General features: G+C 36.0%; 1 protein-coding gene across 7 annotated transcripts in view; it reads right to left on the bottom strand.

The window, feature by feature from the left end:
* bun (TSC22 domain family member bunched) overlaps window positions 1–26,765 on the bottom strand; it is a 104,972-nt gene that overhangs the window by 4,234 nt on the left and 73,973 nt on the right. For 5 of the 7 annotated variants that reach the window (XM_070289131.1, XM_017170053.3, XM_017170060.3 and 2 more), the window contains one exon: window positions 21,455–21,506. In XM_070289131.1, the coding sequence (XP_070145232.1) occupies window positions 21,455–21,506 (52 nt within the window). Of the gene's footprint in view, window positions 1–1,525; window positions 2,163–11,747; window positions 11,802–21,454; window positions 21,507–26,765 lie in introns of those variants that run through there. The other 2 variants (XM_070289133.1, XM_017170064.3) reach the window with 2 other exon arrangements.

Raw genomic sequence — 26,765 nt, 5'->3', positions numbered from 1 at the left:
AAAATCTTTATTTAAAATAAAGAAATTTCTTAAAAAATTGAAATAAAAAAACCCAATTAATCGAAGAACTCTGAACCCTCCGAGCATTTCGCCCATTAGTCATACTACAAATCCTATACGATATGCCATATTATAAATACATACATATATCCACCAAAAGCATGAGGATGAGGCATGGAAAGCCATCAAAAAGTCGCATGTTCTGGCAGCGGTGCCAAAAAAACACACAAAAGAGCAAACACAAAATTATATTTTGCACGTTTTTCGCCTGTTTCTGCGGCAGCTAATAAATAATTTTTATAAAAATACATAATTGTATTTTTAGAAAAGCGCAAACACACACACGCACGATCAATAAAATATTTTAGGCAAAAAGAGTGACAGAAATCGGATTACCAAAATTAGAAGTCAAGTTGATAAAGACCCAAAGAGCAGACAGCAGACAGAAATCAGTTGGAAAGGTAAAGAGCGAAAAAAAAAACAGCAAGCTCGGAAACAATATCAACCCGCTTTTAACAAATGCAAACCGGTTGAAACTGCTTCGGCTTGTTAACAATAAGGTGCAAAAAAGGTACACTAAAAAAAAGAGTGAAAAAAAACTCGAAATATGGTTCATTAAATTGTTTTTCAACAAAATACAGAGGCAGGTGTGTCTAAAAAAACTTTGTTTTTCTACCATTCTTCTCTCTCTCGGCATTATCAGGTTTTTGCACAATTTATGGAGGGTTATACCTCCCCAGATAAGCTGATAAAACCGAGATAGGAAAGGTCTCTGTATATATATATAGAGAAGTCATTTAGAAGAGAACGCATCACCACCAAGTCTGGTATGCTAATTATACACACACTCTCGCCGAGATACACACAGCACACACACAGCGTGTTGTGGAGAGGGTTTTCATGGGGTCAGGTCACGCGCTTTTCTTTGCCTTCTCCTAAACTGAGGTATCTCACAACAAAAAACACGTCTCTCCTCTCGGTTTTCTCGTTTCTCGCTTCTCGAAAATCATCTCATATGCAGTTCTCATTTCGGTTTTTATTTTTTTCGGTTTCGACTGCACTTCTCAAATAAACATGGCGGCCACACACACCACCACCGCACACACACTCGAGGTTTTATTCTTCTTTTATTTTTTTAAGAGTACACTTGTTCGAGGTCCTTAGGTAGCCAGAAAAGAAATGAATATCATGTGGTTCTTTGGATTCCTTTGTTTCAAAAAGAACAAAGGACTCGGTTTTCCTTCTGTATAACTCTTTTTTGTTAGCATTTTAGGCAGAGTAATTTATCAGCTAAAATAAATTGACAAGTGACAAGTTTTTTTGTGGGTTTTGTTTTTTGCTTCAAACACTTTTTGACATTGAAACGCCACTAAAACGCGCGCAGCCTCACATGGCCAGCCAAAAAAGACGAAAAAATCAATAAAATTGCATCTAGACACAAGGTAAACTTTGGGGGTTGTGGGATGGGGTGGTGGAGGGTAGGGGTTTTTTTCTATGAGTAGGGATTTTTCCTAGTTATACATACTTTTGCATTGGGCACCATCACATAGCAGGGACTGTCGTAGCCCTTCTGCCAGATCTCATAGAGCCAGTTCTCTGGCTGGCGGAGCGACATTGTGCCCATCATATTTGGCTTTTTGGGTTTTATTTGTTGATTTTCACGGGGTTTTTATGCTTTTTGTTACTTTGGAGACTTGATTCTCCTTCACTTTTCAGCACTTTTTATTAATTTGAGTTTTGGGGATCACAGTTTTGGGTAAAAATATCTGTATTTCACTTCTTTTTCTTTATCTCTTTTTGCTTTTCTCAGTTTTTCTTGCCGTTTCTTTTTCGGGGGCTCAGTTTTGATGTGTTTGTATGGCAAAAGTTCAGCAATAACTGAATTTGCTTTTCAGCTTTTTTGTGAGATTTACGAGACCGGCGCAGAGCTTTTAGCGATTTAGCGAGCTTTTCTCGATTTTAGTAATTGCTTTTAAAACAACTTTTGGTCTTGCTTTTACACGAATTAATATAATTCACAACGGCAAGTCTCTTGTTGGACTTTTTGTATAAAAATAATTGTTTTAGCAGTGTCTTGTGTTTTTTTGTTCTCTAAATATTTTAAAATATATATTTTTTTAGAGCGATGTGGCGTGTAGCGAGCTGAACTGGCGACTCAACGTCTGCGTGCAATTAGCGTGGATTTTATATGAAACGGCAGCGCCATTTACAGAGAGTATCTCACGAATACTGATGGACAAGGCACGCTGCCAGATACAGATACACAGAAGAGCGGCGCTCGCTCGCTCTCCCATTGCGCACTTCCACTCAGAGAGAGCGTGGCGATGGCGATGGCTCTCTCTTTGACTCAAAGCAACTGCCAACTTATGGGTATTCGGTATTCGTCAGATTCTCTCTCTCTGTTTGTTTTGACGCGAGTGTTTCCCATCAATTTACAAAGGCTTTGGCTATTTATTTAATCAGCATACAATATATACGAATTCGAGCTGCCGCCGATTATTTGCCAAATGTTTGACCGGTTTTGTTTTCTTCAATTTTTTTTTTTTAATATTATTAATCAGAAAAAAAAAGCGAAACATATGTACTCCGTTTCGGTTTGGTTTTTTGCGACGCAAAAACTTTACGACATTTTTGTTTATCATCCATTCTCGCCGCTCACTTTGGCCACTCTCCTCTTCGCTCTTTTATTTTTACTTGTATCTTTTTGGTGGGACGTATGAACGTTCTTGTAGATACTTTTTCGCCACGCGGTGGTTTTCGATTACTTCGGCATTTCGTATTTATTTCTCCGGCTGGCTCTCTTTTCTGTCAGTGGCAGGGGGTTGGCTTTTCCTCCCTTTTGCGCATTGCCTTTTTACCCCGAATCGAATTAAGTTGGAACAAGTAAACAATCAACAAAATTCCACAAGGAAATTCAAGACTTTACATACATTTTATGAAGAAATTCAAAGGGTTTTGGGCTACAAACTTTTTTTCAGCTTGGGAAAAAACTGCTAGTTACACTTGAGACAGTTTTTTATGCTTTAACATGGAAGATTTCTTGGGTAAATATTTTTAAAATTATTATTAAAGTTTGGTTTCTAAAGAAAACTATAATTTTAATAGAATACTTGATTGTGTTTTGTCTTGAACTACATTTTTTTCCTGTTTTAGCTAGGCAAGTATTTCTTATTTAAATCTTAGTCTTAGTTAGGTTAAAAATGTAAACCTTTCCATGACACATCATCAATAATTCCACCTTTGGCAATGGCAAAATACTGCAAAAAAATTCAAGGGCTTTCGAAAAGACAGAAAAAAAAGTAAAACGAAGTGCGAGGCAGAACATTTGCAAAACAAATCGACCTGCAAAATGTAAAAAAATAAAATAAATACCCACAGAATATATATGAACGGAACCGTATCGATTTCACGCGCTTGTTGAAGGAAGCGTTTTCTGTCAATCTATACTCACACGCCATATAGATTCCGATCTATATAGGAACGAGAACGAACAATAGGTCGGCAGATGAACAACAAATTGTTAAAAGCAAAATAAAACAAAATTAATGAAACAAACATCCGCGTTAAAAATTATAAAAGAAATACAATACAATAAAAGAAAACAAATATGGCAAAACAATAATTTTAATAGCCGTTGGGGGAGAGAAAAAAAACAACAATTAAATGCACATTTAAATAAACAAATTGCGAGCTGTAAAGAAATATGTGAAGGAAGGAAGCGAAGTTACTTAATTGCTACGCAAACTGCGTAGATGACACCGAGTTGAGATTGGGATCTGGGTGGGGTTTCACTGGGTGGGGTTTTCCGTGTGGTGAAGGCGAGTTTCAGAAGATGCAAAGAGGAGTGTTGAGTGTTTGGTGAAAAGCGGCGGCTGTCAGAATTCTGTCGAACTCCCAAAAGGCTCTAATTGCTCTAATGGGAGAAAACGATTCCGGATGTTTATAAATCAATTGCTTTTTGGCAGATTCTTAAGTTTTTATATTAATTTTCTGTTGACTACTATAATTTTATACAACAAAAATCGAATTTTTAATACGTTCCAGGGAATTTTCCAAGGAATTTCAAGTTAGGATCGCCATAAAAATTTATAATAACAAGGAATTGGTATTTCTATTACCTAAAAATGTTTTGCTCTAGCTTATTTTTCATTATTTTTGAAGAGTCTTAGGGAATAAGTTATAAAAATTAAGCACCCATTAAGAGGAATGTCTATAAACCAAAACTGACATATAATAGTAATAAAAATTGTATTGTAATGGTATAATTAATGTAAGGTAATAATATTTGTTGACAAACTAGCCGAAGCATTCATAAAAACAAATGTTGTTTATTCGGAAAACTTTTGAATGCGAGAGATCCTGAAAAACTTTCCTCTACAAACGACTGCATTTGTCGGTTCTAACAGCTTCAGTTTCACAGATTTTGCATGCACCCGTTGACTGTCTATCTATTTGTATATATATTCATTAAAATGCCTCATAGCGCAACAAAGCGCATTCTTTCTTTGTTTCTATATATTCGAGAGTGTTTGCATTTTGAATCAACAAATGAAAATTTCCAAATCGTCGCCGCGTCTGGCAATAAAAAAAAAAAAAAAAAAAAAATGAAACTGAGATAGAGCAAGCCGGCAACAATAACAAGTCGAAAATGTTTTGTAATAGCTTGACCACCAACGGGCGGAAAGGGTGGAAAGCGAGGGAAATCATCACCAACAACACCCCCACCCATTGTCGTTCTCTCATAACAAATTTGTACAAACGCGGAAAAGTTATAAAATATTTTAAAATCCGAGACAAAATAAAAAAAAAAATTATACAATAAATAAAAGGAAAGATGTGTGGAAAATTACAGCATTTTTGTGGGAACAGTGAATGCCTGCTATAGAGAATAAGTGGAAATCCTTTTAAGAAATGATCAGGAATTAATATTATTGTGACAACCTAGCATCTTTATCTATAAGGTTTTATTAGTTGAATTATTTGTTTTTTCTCTCTAAAAGTTGTTCAATATTTCGAGCTTTTACTGTAGCTATTGTTGATTTTAGCACGCCCCCAACACATGCATGTGTATGGTGGGTTATGGTGGGTGTGGTGGTGGTTGTTGTTTTGCTGTTGAACGGGTTGTTGTGTTCTGGGTGTGGGGTGTGTGTTTACAAGTGTGCTGGGGACAGTGGTGTCAGAATATCAGCAGGAAAAGCCGTACCTGATAGGAAAATGTTTACTAAACAAAAGTCCTATAAAATATAGCATCTATAAGCTGTTATAGATATATTTTGTATAAAAATTAATAATATTTATTTACTTTATTATTTATAAATCCACCGGTAAGCTTTATTTCCTCTAAAATCACGCCAACACTGACAACTGTTTAGCCTTTTTCTCACCACATGCAACGATTGTAATTAATTCTGATTCATTTGCTGGCGCGTGTCTGAAATTTGGGATCATCAGGGAGCCAAGTTTCGTGTGTGGGAACATTTGTTCATTTAATTGCAGTTCTATCTTTTTTATAAAAGTATATAGTTTGGCTGGACTTTGGGACCAGTTGAACGAGTTTTAATGGGTTTCCATAGGCCCCTTTGTGCTGATAAGATAGGTTATCAAAGTGTAAAACCTAGAGCAACCCGTTGACAGGTTGTCTAACTAACTCACAGTCCTCGAAAAACATAGCTATAAAAATCTAAAGAGCGGGAAAAGGGGGGGTGTGTGGTAAACAAAGGAGGACAAATGAGTCGTCGTCAGGCAGTCTCCGGCATAATGCACAATCCATAACAAAAGTGGTAGTAGCCAAAGGTGTCCGAGACGGGCTGTCTCAGTTCCAGTCACAGTGGAAATTTACAAGTGTTTTCCCCCCACACTCAGACAGGCAAGAAAAACGCAACCGAAAGGGAGAGAGAGAGACACTCTGGCAGTGGAAAAATATTGTTTATTATTTATTTCAGATTTTAGGTAACATTTCATATAACAAAAGAGCTTGACTGAGTTTTCAAGAGGCTGAGAGGGATCTCAAGAGCAGATGCTCAAGATCCGTATGGAAAATTTTGACGAACTTTTGGTTGAATGATTACCAAAGAGCAAAAGTAATGAGACTTTTAACTTTTTTCAAGCTGTGACTCAAGCTCTTTTCAAAGGAAATGCCAAGAAAATCTCTGCAATCGCCTTGCTTCCTTTCCAAATCATCTTCGATTTGCATTCAAGCTGTTCTTTTTTTTCTTCCAGCCAATGCCTTTTTTATTCCACCCAGTAAATGCAATTTATTGAGCTCGTTTAGAAATTTCACTTCTCTACTTTGGCCAATCGACATAAAAGGTTTTGATTAGTGATTTCCTTATATTGGCAACGCTAGCCTGTGTAGTATATCTCCGTATCAGTATCTGATAGATACAATTAGGCAATTATAGTTGGCAGACGTCTCAGCAGTACAAATTGATAAGAAAAAGAGGTAAACCTATACCCCGCCCAGTCCACGTGTCATCCAAGCGGATGAAAGTCAACGGAGACGAACCAGACACGCGCCGGAAAAAAGTATATAGGGAAAATATATATACAGCTGCGGCAAAAAAAATAGCACTATGACATATATTTTTCTTCATTGATTATTTGTTTTATAACTATTCATATATTTAAGTTGTTTAAGGCTTTTATTTTTACTTTAGGCTCTAATTTATCGAAATACACTGCAAGTGTCGTCGATAATAACATGAAATTGAAATATTTACATTAAGAATGTGAACGTTGAACATTTTAGGCGGCAACAAAAATAGCACTATTTCAAAAATAACTTAAGAAAACGAAAAAAAACGAAAAAAAATACGGGAAGTTCTGGAATATTTGTATTCATTTGTATTCCTTATCGATATAGTGTATTAATATTTCGTTGTAAAAGCTTTGGCAGCAATGACAGCAGCACAACGTCTCGGCATAGAATTGACCAAGTTTTGACACCTTTCCCGTGGAATACTGCTCCATGATTCTTGAATGGTGGCCCAGAGCTCCTGATTAATCCTTGGTTTTGCATTGGAAACATATTTTTTTACATCAGACCAAAGATTCTCTATCGGGTTTAAGTCTGGAGACTGAGCAGGCCAATCCATTAGGTGAAGGGATCTGTCTTGAAACCACTTAGGAGCTTTCTTGCTGGTATGTTTAGGGTCGTTATCCTGTTGGAAGACCCACAACAACGGTATTTCGTATTCTGCATAAGACAGCATCACTGTTAGCAAAATATCGCAATAGACATGTTGATCCATAATACCTTTTATCCAATGTATTGGACCCACTCCGTAATAAGAAAAGCATGCCCAAACATCCTATGGTCGGATGAAAGCAAAATCGTGCTATTTGGAGGAAGAGGATCTCGATCCTATGTACGGCGACCCCCCAATTCGGAATACCGCCCAAGTTTCACCTGCAAGACCATAAAACACGGTGGAACGAGTATCATGGTTTGGGCATGCTTTTCTTATTACGGAGTGGGTCCAATACATTGGATAAAAGGTATTATGGATCAACATGTCTATTGCGATATTTTGCTAACAGTGATGCTGTCTTATGCAGAATACGAAATACCGTTGTTGTGGGTCTTCCAACAGGATAACGACCCTAAACATACCAGCAAGAAAGCTCCTAAGTGGTTTCAAGACAGATCCCTTCACCTAATGGATTGGCCTGCTCAGTCTCCAGACTTAAACCCGATAGAGAATCTTTGGTCTGATGTAAAAAAATATGTTTCCAATGCAAAACCAAGGATTAATCAGGAGCTCTGGGCCACCATTCAAGAATCATGGAGCAGTATTCCACGGGAAAGGTGTCAAAACTTGGTCAATTCTATGCCGAGACGTTGTGCTGCTGTCATTGCTGCCAAAGCTTTTACAACGAAATATTAATACACTATATCGATAAGGAATACAAATGAATACAAATATTCCAGAACTTCCCGTATTTTTTTTCGTTTTTTTTCGTTTTCTTAAGTTATTTTTGAAATAGTGCTATTTTTGTTGCCGCCTAAAATGTTCAACGTTCACATTCTTAATGTAAATATTTCAATTTCATGTTATTATCGACGACACTAGCAGTGTATTTCGATAAATTAGAGCCTAAAGTAAAAATAAAAGCCTTAAACAAGTTAAATATATGAATAGTTATAAAACAATTAATCAATAATGAAAAATATATGTCATGGTGCTATTTTTTTTGCCGCAACTGTATATCCCGAGGCCTGCCCTAGTTCGTGTATAAATCATTATAAATAAACTATATATACACACATATTTCTGAACAAATCATTAGGCCTACGCAGAATATTTCTTTTGTTTATCTAGCTAGATCTTTGATGGTCTCTTTTTTTGGGGGGAGGAAGGTAAACAAACCTAGTTGTGATTTCAGCAATAGGTTTGTTCTATTTGCCTTTGGACGACAACACGCGAATCACGCAAGAGTTGAGTGGGAAGAGACTCTGCTGATAAGAAGACACATTAAGACGAAGCTTATTTTAAGATCTGTGTGCTCAACAGTTCAGCTAGACAAAAAGGCAAACTGATAAGGCGAACCGATCCATCATCATCAACAGATGCGAGCTGATAGTAGTGGTTCGGTTTGGTTCAGATTTTCAAACTGAGAATCTCGCCTGCCCTTTTTTTGTTGTTTTTGATTCTGATTCGCTTTTAATGAATTTCAATTGTTGGCCATTTAGCAGCCATACAGACACATACGTCAGCAGCTGTGTGTTACAACAAAATATTGAACAAAAAAATCAAAATAAACAAAGAAGTTCGCTTGGGTTGAGTTGAGTCTGCTTAGAACAAGTTTTTGTCGTTTCGTTCTGAGATTAGACTTTTAATATATATATTTGTGTTGATAAGCTTATTTTGTAGTTCCGTTTTCGTTGAGAATTTTGATAAGATTCGATCGTTGAGCGGCCAAGGGAAACACCTTGAAGATAGAGTCCTTTTAATATATATTTACTTGTTCACATAACGGTCAAGCAGCAAGCAGCAGCTGCCTGTCAATATGTCGGTCCATCCATCAAACGGTTTCCCTTTTCTTTGGCTGTGACAAACATTTGTTGTCTGGGAACGTTATTTGGCACAGGCAGGAAAAATAAATATAAATACTACATGTTCGATTTTGGGAAATTGCAAACAGATGATCGACAGGTGTGGTGGCGTGGTCAGCCAAAATGGAAAATCAAATGTCAGAGAGAAGCTGAGAACGGCAAACAGGGACAGCAGTCTGTGAAAAAATATAAACTATATAATATATAGGAGACCCAAATTTGGTCAAGGGAATTTTTTTGTATATTTTGTGAAGAAAATATCAAAAAATCAATGGATTTTGGTTTAAAATTGGGTCTAATTTGCAATTTTTCAATAATTTATATTTCTTTTTTCAAAAAGCCTTTACATATTGGTTATATGCACTAAAACAGAGCCAAAATTACCATAAAAACTACAATTCCCCTTCTCTTAACAGCTCCTTCTTCCTAACCAGACAATTAACCTTTACGATTCCTCCAAAAATACCCGCAACAGGTCATAAAACTTTGCGTGTCATTCGGATGCGAAACTAATGCGTCAGCCAGAGCCCAAAAATAAGTAAAAATAAATGGCAGAATTGCAATTAAATTGTCGGGCGTCGTCGTCAAGTGAATGCCTGCTGTTGCACTTTTGTGCGAGCCATTAAATCGTTTTATGGCAGACACAACATCCCACAGATCGGTCACCCACTGCAGGTACTCTCAGGTGGTCCCAGCAGGCACTCACAGGTATTCCTCAGACATTAAACATCGGATCGGATCGGATCAGCGCCATCTGGTAGGAGGCCTGGCCCGGCCCAGACCGACCCACCCGCTAATTGCATTCGAATGCGCACGAATTTGTGGGCTGTAAAGAGAATATGACCGCGGCACGTGTGGCTAATTAACTTTTCGGGGGCGATGTCAAGCATCGGAAAAGTGTCGCGACTTTTCAAGGCTGAAAAAAATGTCTTAACAATTATTACTTGGAAATCCTTTCTATATAAAAGAGATATATAGCTTATTTTCTTGGTTTATTTTTAGGCCACTCGGTTGAATAGACTTTTTCTCATCTTGACCTGAATTTTTTTCTTCGAATGTTGCTATTTTTTCTGGTCGCGTTCTGTTCTTCTTTTGCTCGTGTTTATTTCTGTTTAATAATAAAAACGCATTGAATTTGCATTGAGGTTGTTTTTGCCTGGCATCCTTGTGACCATTTCTTGTTCAACTATAATTTAATTGAAAAACTTTCACAGAATTTTAGTTGACAAGTTTTTGGGTTAAGGACAGACACGCAAAAAAGCCATTTTACTTGAGGGAAAAAGCAGCCTAATTGAAAAGTGTGTTGGAGATTCCAAAAACATGAGATGTTAGAAGTTGACAAATGGCTGAAATTTGTTTTCTAAAACTAATTTTCAAAGACAAAACCATTGTATATTCTTAAGAATGGGGCATACATCTTTCCTAATTTGCTTTCCCAGAATACGTTTAACCTATGTATCATTTATATTTTTTGCTCGCAAATCAAAAGTTCTTTTGTTTTTTCACCTCGTCCAAAGGGTCTAAAAAACTTGGTAAACAAATGAGGAGCACAAAGAGGAATCACGATAAAAAAAGAGCTACAAACAAAACAAAAATGAAGAGCCTCTACCAAAAACAACAATTAATAAAAACTTAAAACTCGAAAGCGAAAAAAGAAAAAAACAAAAAAAAAAAGGCCCACAAATAATCATGAATTATTCAAGGCCAATCGAGGCAGTCACAATAGCACTATTTGATAGAAGTCTCTCTGTGTGTGAGTATCATTCGATTTCTGTGTTTACTATTTAGTGTGTTCTGTACCCCAGTGGGGCCTTAAAGCTTTCGGCAAAATAGTTCAGTTCCCCCACTGAAACTCACACTTTGTCGGGTGCTCTTTCAGCAACAGTTTGTAAAAAGCTCATCCCAGCAGACAAAAAGTGCGGATGGATCCAAAATGTATCGCAAATTCTCAGGATTATACCCGATAATGATGTCGTAAAAGGTCCGCAATCGAAATCTTATTCGGATTCCAAAAATTAAATCATTTTCTGTCACAAAACCTATGCCAGGTGATTAACTTTATTATCGTTTATGAGCCGGAATCGGACGTTTTGTCCGCTTGAAAGCCGCAAAACTATCGTTTTCAATATCATTAACAAAGATTTTTGTCTGCTGGGATATTCTTCCTTCCCTAACCCCATTTATTACTTTTATTTCTTGTTTTTATCATGCTCCTTAGGGATGATTTCACACATACTTCCTTCTTGCCAAAATTCTTTATTCTGTTTTGTTTTTATCATGCTCTATTTGTATGATTTCCTTAGGGGTATTCAGCAAAGACGCCTAATGCGAAATAGCTTAATTATTTTGTTTTGCTAACGAACGCAAAGAAACAGACCGAAATACGCGATATATGTGTATGTGGTTTGCATCTATTTTTGGCAATTAGCTGTCAAATAGTTCTATATCCATCTCTCGCCCACTGTAACAAGAACTATTCGAATATGTCAACACAATTCCCCCTGCCGTTCCTCCTCCAATTTATTTGTCATTTGTGGAATTTTTCCCTTACATTTTTTACCCTTTTGTTTTGATTGGGAATTTATACAAATTGAGTGTGTGTGGAATAATTTCAACTGTCTCATAAGAATATATATACGCATGAGTATATATATTGGACTGATGGACTTACGCCGACGACCGTTGGAGAACAACAAAAACTGTTGTCTTAATTAGATATATTTTGTTTTGCTTTCGTTTTGCTTACCTGCAAAGAGAAGAAGCAGAATAAAGAGTGTCAAAAATAGGTAAACAAAATGAATGTTGAATTTTTTTCTTAGACAAAATCATAAAACTGTCAGCGCCAAAATGAATTTCTAGGAATATATATGTAAGAAGCTGCCTAGAAAATATAGTAAATATGCGGGACCCAAATTTAAGATGATGTGGAATATTTTGTAGTTTAGACATTTTATCGTTTTGTTTTTAATATTTTTCCCTTGGAAGCACCTCATAAATTAATTTAAACACGACTATAAATTGAGTAAATTTGATGTAGGTATCGGAATATCAATTAATCAAGCAAATATTGCCACAAATTGAACGTAAAGTATTATTAAATCAGTTTAATATTGGTTATTAACCGGCTATTTAGCAGTAATAACTACTAAGAATTCTGTAATAGATCCGTTCAGATTTGGGTTTTGCTTCTCGTTTTAAAAATCGTAAATATTTCCGATAGAATTTCCTTAACGGAATTTTCCCCCGTCAAATGAAAGACAAACAAATGTTTCTCAATCGGTCTTTAGTTGAGTTATAATGCGGAAGCTAAAGTCGCCACAGTTTTTATATATGAGGGGGTCTAAACAAGCAGACAGACAGCAGAGCTCACACACAGATAGCTCTCCTCTTTGATATATTTATTGGCGTTTTGTTTTCGTAGAGACCGTCGAGACTAAAGGCGGGACCAGTACACAGAAAAAAGCCTAATGATATATGGTTGTTTTAATATTTAGGTAAGCATTCCACTGTTGAATTTGTGTTTGCAAACTAAATTTAAAAAACAGCCACAAATAAATGCAAGATTTAGGATTCTAAATATTCGAATTTTAAATCTAATAAACCTTTTCCTATTAATAAATAAACTCAATATATTTTTAATGATGTCAAGGAGCAAAACAGATTTTAAATTAGCCTGATTTTGGGATATAGTAATCAGCAAAATACAAACAATTTAATAAGCCTTTCTCTCTGTGCATCTAAAATTGACAACTTATGTTTTGGGGGAAAAACTTTCTGTGAGGGCTTAAAATTGCCATTTCGCCGTTTGTAGATTTCACTGCTGGTTGCTTCAAATGACATATTGGTGTCAATTAAAATGCAAAAGGCCCAGAAATAAAGCAAAGACAAAGGCAGGGAATAAATAAACAAACAAACAGGCGGCGAGCAACAATATTAATCATCAATTGCAAAATATTTTTATTTAAATTTAACAAGCAGAAAGAGAGAGAGACAGAGCCAAACGCGTTTCGCGTTGGTGTTCGATCATGGCCAAATTTAAATCATATGTATGACAGAGAGCCCAGCCAGAGAAGGTAAGGTAGGTGTGTCTCGGACAGGCCAATTGCCAACGCGCACGCCACGCACACGCATGGCCAGCCAGCGCATTTCATTTATATTTTTTTATTTTCTGTAGAGATCAGCTGCGTCCAGTTCAGATCATTTGCAAGTTGTCGAACAGGTCTCCCCCCCAAAAAAACAAAAAAAGCTGAAAAAAACACATCTCGCACCTCGAAGACTGAGATCGATTAACGCATGTATTTAAATCAGGCGATGGCGATGCCGTTTACAATTAATTCAAGTCAGCGAATGCACTTGAAATTAAGCTAAAAACGGAGAAAAGTTAATTGGTTAACGTTTTAGGCTGGCCATGTAGGCATATTTACATTTTTGTGTTGGCCACAAAATGATTAATTATTTCTTTAAAAACTGGTTTTGTGGAGTGAGGTAAAAATAGAGAGAAATTTAAAGGGGAAGCCCTTTTGGTTATACTTAAGAAATTTATACAATTTGTTTAGTTTAACATTTCCTCATAAATATACAGAAAAAAAAGGTTAAAACTTGTTAAGAAGTTAAAAATGTATATAAATGCAGTCATTTCCTCCCAACTTATATTAGACTACTTCCCTTAAATCCTTCAATTCTATTTTAAAATCTTTACAATTTCCCAATTTAATTTGTCAGATAGGAAACACTTTGATTACTTCAATTTCAAAATAGCACTTAAACCAAATCAAAATAAAATCTAAGGCAAAACCCATTTAGCAATCCTTGACACCGAGTAAACCCAGAGCGCTATCTGCGATCTCTATCGTTCAACAGTTTTATATCCCTTCTCTGAAATTCATTGGCAAATCTATCAGGTAGCCCACATATAAAACATACTATATACTCGACGTTAACAACCCACAATTGAAAAAAGCTTTAAACTTTGAAACTGGTTTCGGTCTCACTGTGATGTCACTAACCCAATTAGAAAGCAAGTACCGGCCACAGCAACCCGTATGTATCCCAATCCGGCAAAATCCGAAACCCAGACAAATGGTTGCCATCAAAATTTGGCCATAATAAATTACTGAAAATAAATACATACAACTGAGGGAGATTAAAAGCTTTACCAAAAATACAAAATTCATGTGTATTTATAGCAGTTTTAGTCAATTTTTGGGATGACAAAAAAAATTAATTAGGTCAGCAACTGTTTTTGTCATTTCTCAATATTATTTTCATTTTTTTGCAGCTTTCTGTATGAAACGTTTTTATGTTTTAAGCAATTTTTTTCGTGAATGAATAATTTGCCGAGCCGCTTGGCAACAAAATTGGAGAAACAGACAGACAGACAGACCGACAGACATATAACGCAAAATCGAATTGGCAAAAAATGGAAAAACTTTAGTTGTCAAGTACAGTTGTGTGAGTGTGTGTGACAGTTGGACAGCTGATTGACATATTTAGTTGTTGTGCAAAGTGGCACACAGACCATGGGCCAAAAAAATATATAATTATTCACCCGAGGGGAGAAATTGCTTTAAGCACGCCTTCTATTTTTTTGGACACACCTCCCACAAGCACTTTAAATAAAATTAAATTTGCCGCCGGATCCAAAGGTCACCAACTGTGGGGGTCTAGGACAGAAAAGGCGTCTGCTGCCTAAAGTTGAAAAACACTTGGCAAGGTTTATAAACTTTATATTGTGCCAAGTTTTTGTTTACCTTTGATCACCTTTTGTTTGCTGCTTGATTTATCATCATCAACAGCAGCAGCATCATCGGATCGCACGTTTGCAAAATTAAAAGTGATTAAGAATACATTGAGCTTTATTTTTCATTTCAGCTTTGCTTCCTGCATTCTGAAAAAACGCTTTTATAATGATTTTTGCTCGCGTGCCTCTACCGGAGAACAAAGACGGAAGATATTGCCTAGAGTTCAGCGTATATGGCACAAAGGTCAATATATCTATAAGCTGTACATTTACTCGGCTGGGGGATTAACCTAACAAACAATCGTTCAAATCGAACGACTGCGGCTAATGCTAATAATCACAAACCAAACGAAACCAGTTTGTGACGTTCATGAAACTTGTTTAATATTTAACACTGCCAAGAGAAAAATTTAATTAACATTGGTTTTTAGAGACTGAAAGTTTTGTGAATTAGAAAACATAAACATTTATACTATTTGGCAAACTTTAGGTATTTTTATTGTGATTTTCAAGTTCCGCCTTGTGCAGGAAGCTGGCCGTCAAAGCAGCAAAGAGCAAAATTATTTTGCCTTGTGACTGAGCGATGAGCCAAAAATTAAATTTGATATTGACTAAAATTGTTTGGCAGTAAAATCGTTTGCTAATTATATAGCTAATATATAAGAGATAACAAGCAAGCACTCACACACACCCCTCTTTAATAATCAAATGTTTTCAAATATTCTGTTTGGCAATAATGAACATCATTAAGAGTCTAAAAGCCATGTGAAGTGGTCGCCTCTTGGGAAACTGTTGATAAACTGTGCACATGTGCACTAATTCCCCAAAGTGTGTAGATAAAGCCATATTCCCTTATGGTTTCTGGGTTTATTTTTATTTTTTATTTATATTTATTTATTTTTTAATTATAATTTAATATTTTAAATATTATTTTTCTATAATACATAGCAATAAATAGTATTGAAACATTATCTAAAGTACTTTTGTCCTTGTGGTCTCTGTTTTAATAACTTCTACTTGCTTTTAGACCCTTTCAAAATAAGGAAATTCCAAAACTATTATTCGATTCTCTGAGGTTTTAGGAACTTCAAAAGCCAAGATAATGCCCCAACGAAGGCAGCTCCAAAGTTTGCTGCACTTTGCATTTGTATTTTATGAAAATTGAGCGCGCTTGGCAACAGCAACTTCGCCTAGCCTAGCCAGCAAACAAAACATAAATGAAAAATCAACTGCATTGGGTCTAGCTGAGTGAGTGTTCAATGTACATATAGTATACAGACATGTATTGGCGATAAAACTGACCCACTTTTGGAGCCGCAATGCACGTACAAATAAACAAAACAAAAACAGGCGGGCACACAACTCGAACGACAATTGCAACTTAAACTAAAGGCTATCTGGCAGTCTGCCTACGAAATGTTGAATGTCTGGTCTCCCGAGTGTTTAGATTGGATTTTAGAAGCGTTGAGACGACGAAACCCGTTTAAACCTAGCACAACAAGGCTTACGTTGTTGCAAGTGCAAACTCTCACCCGAACTTCACACCCAATTGCGACGCCTACGGGATGCAACCTTGAAGTTGGAAAACAAAGTTCGATTCGTGGAACTTTGCTATTCGCCTGCCCCGAACTCTAATTGCAGTAAACAATTTCCCGCTAAATTGTGGCATTTGTGAGTCATTAGGGGGTAGTTTAGCCACCTCTTGGGAGAAGGTTCGTGGGCTGAGCTCATCATGGGTTTTTTTTAAGGAAAATATTAGCTCATTGCAGGTCTACCTTTCGGTGTCTGCTACTTGTAATATGTACAGTGCTTGCCGTCTTGCATTTCACGCGAACTGAAAGTCGCCGACCTCGACGGAGTGGGAAGAATATAAAAAACAAAAGGCCAGAATCAGATTGCATCGGGTTCTAAGGAAATCTCTTCTTGGGATTTTGTGTTGAACGTGGTCTCCAGATGTATTACAAAAGCGCCAGAGATCATCATCATCTTCATTATGTGGGTTATTGTGATACTGCAGCACGTTGTGACGCAATTTGATTCTGAATAGATGACGTCAGCACGGTGGCTGTGATAAAGTTCACTTGCATGACATTAAATGGACTCTCTAGGGATGGTAATAAAATATTTGAGATCTGGATAATACACACAGGTTAAAGTAAAGCTTTAATTAATCGATTTTTTATCGATTAGAAATAGATTTTTGTTATTTAGCAATCAATAAATATCGATCTTAGTCGAAAAACAACTTTCGGGTCCTAAATAAAATTAAACTTATCGACATTGCGTCGATATTAATCGATTACATTATTTTATTTCAATTTTCTAGTACTATTTTCCTACTATTATATTGATTCTTTTTTTTATTTTTGTCGATAAATAACTATAAAGTCTATATAACATAATATATCCTAAATAGTACTACAATTATCTATATTTCGTTGATATTTATCGATTTGGTAGCATTCTTTAACATACTGAATCAAGGAATAGACTTTGTATCGATACTAGATCCTTGTCGAGTAATTACCAAACAAAGTAAACAGGACAAGAGCCAATGACTCTTATCACCAGACTATTTCAGGTCATCTGTGTTCTTTGTTCGATTTTTTCGTGCTTCGACCCAGGTCACGGGACCATCGCCAGAGCTATGACTACCATAAACTATAGACCAGACCAGATCGACTGATAGACACGCAGCGGCAACGGCAGCACAGCGGGAGCCTTAGCGTCGGTGCCACGTCTAATTAGTACTTAACTGGCTCGAACCGTTTGGTTTGGGCTTGGGATAATGTGACTGACTGACCGAATGGCGATATATGTATGTAGTATCGATTCTGACGTCAATTGTTTGAAAATTGCGGTGCTCATTGTCAATGCAATTAGAGGTATTGAACGAATAGATCATGATACGACCAGAGGTGGAAAACGACGCCCAGCACTTACTTACTTAAGCATTAGTTATCGATACTCTGACAGAGCTCCGGAACCTTGAAGGAATCGTTTTGGACATATGTGATGATTCCAGCACGGATCATGTAAGAGATCATGGGAAAGACCTAGCCAAGGCACGTGGCCAGAACACGCTTTTGTGTACCAGAGAAGATAAACACCACAAGACTAAGCCCGATGTTTACCCATCCTGTAGCAGATTCTTATGCAACCATCAATGTGTTATTTCTTATCTACCCGATTGTCTGACTGTCTTGGAAATGTAAATTATTTAATACTATTCTTTGCTCTTCGGACTTGTTTTCCCACTCTAGAAACTCCCCACACTTGCACAAATATCGGGTGAGTGGTAAAAACCCAACACAACCCGACTAGAGTCAATGTGTTTTCATACTTTTTGTTTTTTTATCTTATCTGTCATGCTTTTTATGGTCTTGTTTATGGGTTCAGCACTTTGTTTTTCACAAAAATGTCGAAAATTATAAAGCCAGTCCATCATCAACGAGGCAACAACGGGGGCTCGACAAAAGCCAAGCCATTCGATCCTCACATCGAGCGAAAATAAGGCTCCATAAATGTCATTAAGTCATTAAGTTGTCTTAACATTTCGACTTCTCATGGTTATCTTGTTGTTTTTTCACAATTTTTTCTTCAATTGTCGATTGTTTGGTTAGGAAATTTTGGGCTTTACGATTTCCGATTTGCGAAGAAAGCTAAAGACTCTTTTTATGGGGTTTTGTAAATATTTGTGGGCAGAAATGATAAATGAAAGGAGTTAACAATAATAAATTGGTTATATTTATCAGATTGTGTGTGGCATACCGATCCTTATAATCATAAACCACCAAGGTTTTGCTTACATCTCTTACCTTGACTAGAGGGTATTTTGTATTACTAAAGTCTAGTCTCTGGCTATTTCAGCTGATAAGCATTATTATGCTCTGTGCCTGCTTTTATTGTTTGTGCCAGTTCAAATCAATTATTAAATATTAGTATAACCTAAAAAGCTTATCAACAGAAGCTCTCGAGTATGGAAGCGAACGACCTAATCATTGGCGCCAAGTCTTCTATTGTTTTTCTTTCTTTATATTTTTCTGCTTCTATTTGTTTTCTTCATCGATTGAAGTGTACACAGAAGTATATAAAAAGTCAGAGAGATTAGCATAGAATTTGGAGCGTGTGAGTGGCTGTCATGTCATGTATTTCTTATATATTTGATAATAGAGCTCTCTGAACAAAGGCAAAGCCGTCTTTGATCGCCTGAGGGCGAGAAAAGCAGTGACGTCACCCCAGATCTTGTTGCCTTGATTGATAAGTGATAAAAAAAAAACGAATAAGAATGATTGTTTAAGGAAGCAAAAATCACACACTTCCGCCTACTGAAAGGGTCGTGCCTCATTTATTATTTGTTTTGCTTTATTTTTATGTACTTTGCGTGGATTTGTAAAACAGGAAAATACTGTAGCTGTCGCTGTCGCTGTGGCGGTCATCTCGAAGAGACTGCTGCAAATAAATTACATTTTTATTTGACGCGCCTTTGTCTAAAAAGAAAATTCAGTTCTTTCTTTGCCCATTTCAATGCTAACGTGACTCAAGTCAAGGAATACGCCACAAAAACCGCAGACCGCAATCCGCATTTTCCCTACGTGACAACTCAACTGAATGGGTTTAAGAAAATATTGTGTATATATGTATATTGCGAAAGGAGATCAAAAAAGAGGAAGTGTCCTAAAATATGAATGATGTGCGACATCTGCTGGGGTTAGAGAACTTTCCCGAATGCGGCCGCACCTGGTGGAAAATGTAAAAAGGAAATCATGACTTTATGTGTCTGAAAATGGGATCATGTTTTCAATTTACGAAATTCTAAAAATTAAAAGATAATGAAAGGCGGAGCTTTGTCTGGCGGCAAACGCCCAAAGCCAATTCCATTTCGGTGATTGCGTGTTGAGTAATTATAATAATTATCGCAATGAAAACAAGCACACACAATTCATATACACAGTATTTTTGCACATTTGTGTTGTGTTGCCTTTATTTGCTCATGAATTTTCAAACAATTTATGGCTTTTTTGAAGTGTGGCCGAGAGATAAGCGCAAAAAAACAGTCTGCCATTTTTTTTTTGTTTTTTTGTAAACAAGACAAAAAGCCTGATAAGCCAGCGAAGGAAGGGAGCTCATAAAAATGAAACACAGCCCCCCAAAGTCACATATAATAATATTTAATATTTCTTTTTTTCCTTTCCCCATTCAAGGTCAACAGCAACAGTAAGAGAGCTGAGAAGTTAAACGCATAAATTCTGAGGCACAAACAAAAGTTAAGACTGGGGGAAATGTCTGTGGGGAAAATACTCGTACTTTCACAAAGACACAGAGAGAGGGAAAACTTTGCTTCTAGGTGGCTAGAAAGGAATTTGAAAAGAAAGAAAAACAAGAAGAGAATCGAAATGAAATGCGTTGGTTGTGGCCCAAAGAAAGTGGCGGCGAGAGCAATTCAATTGACCCAAATGACCATTATGGGTGGCAGGCAAGCAGCTCTCAGCTCCAAGTTGCAACTGCCTTTGCAGCGTCGCTATCTCTCAATTGGTTTTCGTGGAAAAGGAAAAGTTGATTGACTTTAAATGAGGCAAAAATCAAAAAGCATGCAGCAACAGTAGCTAGCTAGTTGCCACAGCACTAAATGTGTCATCAAGTTCCGCTTGGAATTATTTATTGGCCGCGATGTTTCGCATAATAAACAAGTGATGGCGAAGATTTACTCAAGGATCTTGCCTCCTAGCTTTATATTCTGTTAAAGAGATCGGTTTTCCTCATACAGTATAGACTGGGTTAACCCATTATAGGTTTTTATATACAGTTATGGCCTAATCAAACCCTGATTGCAATAACTTCAAGTTTATTAGGGTTGGCAACCATCTTAGCTACACAATAAAATTTGCTTTTCAGCCAGCTGAAATCATTGAAACTTTTATTTCAACCGATTACACAGTCTCAATAGCTTGATTGTTCGATTAGATTGCCAAAAACACTTGAGAAGCAATTTGATTATTCGCCGTAAGTCATGAATATCAATGGCTTTCCATTCATAACTATCTGCCACAGTTCATTTCAGTTCATTGAAAACAGAAACAAGACTCGATGAAAAACCAATTGTCATCATCTTCTTCGGACCGAGACTCTTGTGCTGGGCTTTTTAATTGGGTCTAAATATAGAATCCACCATTGAAATGCATGCCATCTGAGTGCGTACAGCACATTCAATTCAATTGAACTAAATTTGTACTTCATGTACACAGTCGAGAATGAACGAGGAGGGCCGCCACTTGATTGAATAGTATCTTCTGCTGCCCCACTCGAACATCTTTCGATGGGCAAAAAGATACTTCTCTTCTTGGTGCTATTTATGGATGTTCAGAGACTTGAGACCTTGCCTAATCGAGATTAAGAACTGACCATCAAGAGTACGCATCTTTGGGTTCGAAAAACAACGTATGTTTTCACGGTCAAAAGTTCAAAAATGTTCAAGTGACGTCTCTTCTTGAGTTGTTTCTTGATAAGAATTATTTTATGACAACTTTGGCCCATTATAAAGATTACGGATTTCATGTTTTTATTCGCATTCTTATCATTTTGGCGCTGTGTACATTTTATGACTGACGGTCGTATTTATAAATGTCTGATATAAAACAATTAACAAGTGTTGAACTTACCATTGCCTGTTCGATTTTGTTGTCAATCGCAACTGCACTTGTTCCAGATGCACTGCAAATAAATTAATGGGGAAAAACGGAGATTAGTTAACGTTAAAACAAGAGTTTGTCATAACTAATTTTAATCAAATAAAAAGTTGAAAGCGAAATCGTTAAGCCTCAAAAATCATCTATTTAATAGCCTCATCATCATTCCCATTTACCGCTCAATTAAAAACAAATCATACAATCTTTCAAGTTGCCATTTTTTTTTTGCGCCTCAAGACTTTTGCGCCCAGACGAAACCAAAGACCTTCAAATGATAGTTATTTTTGGCCATCTGACCTTGCTGAAGCCAGACACAAATTGAGGTCAATATGACAATAAAAACTTCCTCGAAAAAAAAGCCCGATCACTGAATAAAACACGCAAATCTCCCCATCTAATTGCAATGCCAAATGAGCAATTAAATTGTCATAAGACCAAAGTGAAAGATGAATGGCACGGAAAGTCTTCAGTCTTTTTTTTTTTATTTCACTGAATTTAAATCCGATATAATGAATTTTTATGCAACCAAGCGTGTTTTTAAATACTCCTCGAATGGATCAATCAAAAACAGTTTGGCATATTTCCTTAATTGCCGAGTAGTGCTGGCAAAAGTGCAAATTATAGCATCGATCGTTCGATTGGCATCAAATTATGCAACCCATGGCGAAAACTAGAAAAAGCGCCCAACTATCAATAAAGCAAACCCAGCAATTTTTTGCAAGCCCCCTCGTATACACCGTATTACATAAAAGAAGTTTTGTGTTGTAGAGTATATAAACTGGATTTTTGTTCATTTATGTTCTAGGCAAAACTCTAGCTTACTCTGCAGCTTTTAGCGCTCACCTTGAGGTTAAACGAGATTCAAATGTTGCCGGTAAACGAAGTTATTGCCGGTTTTTTAAGACTGGCTTTTGCATAAACCTTTCAAGGACGTTTTAAAAAGCTTAAATGCTAAAAGATTGCTTGCTGTTTACCATTCACCAAGTATTTCAATTTATCATTATCTTAGATTCTAATAAACTACATTTCAAACTCGAACAATGAACTCTTTTAAGACAACCCACATATATTTTCTTTCAGTTCATGGCATTGTAAATCGATTTGGTGATTTTTTTCTATCATTTATCAAACCATATGGGCTTCATTTTGTGGTTCAAAAATTCTTGCCACACACAATAATTTCTAATTATAGAAATGGCAAGATACTGTACTGGAGTGTGTCATCAAATTAGATGGCTTAAATGGGTAGTTATGGATAGGGGGGAAAAAAAAACATGTGTAGCACAGGAGCAGTGAGTCAGTTTTAAAGGTTACTCATTGAAAGTTGCATAAAAACAGCACATTATTTGAACTTGAAATAAGAAAATAACTGATATCATTAGACTTAAATATTATAAAGAAATGCAAACAAAAAGGAGATTAAAACTCGTAAGCTTTCATAAAAAAAGTAAATAATAAAGTGCAATATTTCACAACTTTCATGGTTAAATTATTTATTTATCTTTGGGTATTTTTAAAAATATTCCTTTGTTGTTCAACAAATTCCTTATTTGTGGGGTAAAAAATTACCACAACGATAAAGTATATACTTTCATGATTAACACATCATCCTGCTGTTGATGTTTTTGCTTCCATTTTAAATTGGTTGAGATGGAATAACAACATCATTTCGGCTGCATGCTAAATGGATTTGCAGCGTGCAAACTAATTAAAGTCAGTGGAAGTCTGGAGGACTGAACAATAAAGAATGAAAAGAGGGTTCCGTTTTTTATAGGAATCTGTCGCGGAAACTTCTGATTTATCCTCTGTGTAAGTCAGCCGGCAAGGTCGAAAGGCAAAAAGTTTCTTAACCTGAGCGAGCGGAGGAGTCAAGGGAACGACAAACAGAGTTTATGACTTTCTATATAATCTTGAAAGCCGGGAAAAAAGTAAAAGTATCGCCATTGCATCCAGACAGATCGAGTGCAATGACTCATGACGTGACTTTTGTTCTCTTTCTTTGGGCTATGGGCAAAAAACAAAAGCCAGAGAAATAAAATAAAATAACAATTATTCGCCAATGTCATTGCGGACAACGGTCAATGGCGTTTTTATTTAAACGGAGGGATTTTTTTTTTTTTTGGAAAATCGCATGGCAATTAACTTTAATTCACTCGATAATTATTATGTGGGGACCAAAATTCAACAAATAACACACTCAATTATTTAAATGTGAAAATGAATTTTAAAATAACTTTTTTAAATGGAAATTCGGTTAATATGGGTGACATAAAAACACACTTAAAGGGAAAAATAATTATTTAATGAAATGTTAAGGGAATTATTTTAAAATGTGCAACGTATAAGAGTAAAAATACAAAGATTTAAAAGGATTCTTCAAGACATCATTTAGACACAAATTCTTAATATTATTTTCCCACAAAACTTGGTCATTTTTCATAGCTGGAGACAGCATCATTATCTCACCAGGTGTTATCAGCAGGTAACCGCAACAAATACAAATATATTTGTAGCCACACAAAAGCAAACAAAGTTTTCGAAAGCTCAAACACGAAATATAAAAAAAACCAATAATAAACACCTAATATATATAAGTGCGTATGCACTCATAAAAAATCACGCAACAAGCTAAAAAATTAAAGCAAAACACACACATTTCATTGTACAAAAAAAGCACCCAAAAAAACAAAACAAGAAAAAGTGAGGGAAGAAAAGTAAGTGCAAAGTTTATTAAGGTTCAAGAGCCGACACCGTAAGCTCATAAAAATAACCAATGATGTCACTTATTTATTTACTTTTTCACCGCTGCGATGCTTTGTGTTAATTTAAAGATTATTTATTCGAAATGTTGCCATATGATTTAGGTCTGATTTTTGTTTACTATGCACGATCTAGTTTTGGGTTTTATTTATGAGATCACGTGATTAAAGGTTTTATATTTTTATGACAGCAAAAAATGTGCTAAAGACAATAAACAAAAATTTAAACTTTATTTTTATATTTAAGCTTTTATTTATGTTGATTTTATAATTATAAAATAAATTCAACGACTTGTTTTTAACTATTTTCAGTATTTTCAAGTATACATAATTTAAATACTACTAAGAAACTATAAAAATAATATTATTTATGCTCTACGTAACCTGAAATTTGTTAATATTTTATTATTTTTATTCTTTTGTTTTCCTTTTTGCTTTTTTCAGTTGGCGCCACAACGAACGTGCCACATCTTCATTTCAAAGGCACTTGTTTTGACTGGCAATTGCTGAAAATTCGAATTACTAGACGTCCATTGCCTTGTAAACGACCCACCAGCTACTTGATTTGCGTCTTGTTTTGCATCCAAATCCAAACGAATTGAAATTAATCGAATGTGAATCCGATCTGTGAATGAAACTCTGGCCGATTGCCAGGTTAATTCCTTGAAGCGTGTCGCTGATCTTTGGCATTTTCTCCTACTGGCTATTTTCAGGATATTTTCAGTCAAATATTTTATTTTTGTTTGTTTGATTTTGCGCATTTCCGAAATTTGAAACTTGCGGATGTTGTCGATTCTCCCCTAAAATAACAAATGGCTCTTTGCAGCATTTTTGCCTGCACGCTGACTCGACAAAATCAAACACAATACAGAGTGTGTAAAAAACAGATATCGGAATTTGTTGTCATGCTGTTGTTTTTGCTGATGTAAGCGAACCCACGGAAATTCGCCAAGAGAACTTGGCATACATATTTATGCCACATCTTCCCCTCGATACCAACGATGTCTTCCCGTCCCGTTTTGTGAAGTGTTTATTTGCATTCACGGAGGGCCCCCAAGAGCCGGGAACGCCGAGAGTTCGACGAGTTCCCCCATATTCGAGCTCGGGGGAGACATAGTAGTGTTTACGACTCCAGGAAGTTGTTGGCGGGCTAAAACAAAACACATCGTAAAAATTGTTTGGCAAAAACAGAAAAATAAACAATTCGATAAACGGGAAGTCAATTGTAACAATGTTTTTAGGAGTAAGAATGAAAATGTATTTTTGATTGGCAAATATTTATAATGTATGAAAAACTATAATAATATTTTTTAAAATAATTCCTAAAATGTAGACAATATTTTACTCAATGCATAACAAGTTTAACATATTCAGCTTTTTCGTTAAGACTTTATTTTTTGCAAAAAGAATCTATAAAATAAAATACTTTATTGCCCACTACCTTTCTCTTTAATAATTATTCTTTGTGCTGCTTTCATCTATTGCATATATATTCTATATTCACACACAGATAACATTGCTTTTCTACAAAGCAAACAAAGAGCAACAAAGCGTAACTATAAAAATGAAATCATAAAAAGTCTAAATAATCAGTGGAAAATAAAATAAAGAAAAACACAGGCATCGTTTGGCCCTGACCTAATTAAAATCGAAATGATGAATATAAGCAAAAAAGAAATGACTTTATATAGAAACGCCCAACAAAAAGGGTTCGCAACACGATAAAAACAGGCGCCTGGACTTAAAAATGACTTAAACCGAGAGTCCAGAAATACAAAAAAAAAGAGTAAATTAAAGTCTTGTTCAAGTCCAAGACCGGTTCGTTTCACCGCCTTATTGTAGGAAGCCTTAAAGTGTCTGAAAAGCCAGCAGAAAGGCGGCGAAACCACCGAAGAAATGTCACCAACTTGGCAGGCTTCACAACCGGAGGCGCGTGCTCCTCCTGTTCCTCCTCCTCCGGATTCCCCGCATTCCCGTTTCAAACAAATGCAACTTTTTTTTTTTTTTTTGCAACAAGTTGCCTAACTGGACGTAACGGACAAAAAACAAAATGAGGTCAGAGCAAAAAATAGTATTTTATCCAACTAACGATGCTTTGGCCCGTTTTCCGATGATGTAAGGCCGACCAAACACAGGAAGCGGGCAAGTAACCAGTCTTGAACATATAATTCGATTATACGGTACCGATTTGATGTAAGTTAAAGCTTGGGATATGACATGGGATTTGGATAAGAAAATCAATAGGAGAAAAGACTTTTAAATCTTTATGTGAATTTATGTTTATTATGATTTTGTTTACGGAAATTGAAATAAAAAATATTTTTTACAGGAATTTCCTACGATTATTATAAGAAAATCCATTACATTTGCCTTATCTGGTGCCTTATACCTTCCCCTATCTATAAATACCCTACCAAATCAACCCTTTACGAAACTCTTATCCAACCCAAACTTCGTTTACCAATTTAATTAAAGCCCACGGCGCCGCCGTCTTATCCAACTGATAAATATTGTTGTGTGCATAA

Source organism: Drosophila kikkawai, chromosome 2L, assembly GCF_030179895.1.
Source record: "Drosophila kikkawai strain 14028-0561.14 chromosome 2L, DkikHiC1v2, whole genome shotgun sequence".
In the NCBI taxonomy this organism is placed as follows: Eukaryota; Metazoa; Arthropoda; class Insecta; order Diptera; family Drosophilidae; genus Drosophila; species Drosophila kikkawai.
This window is presented reverse-complemented; position numbering and strand designations above follow the sequence as displayed.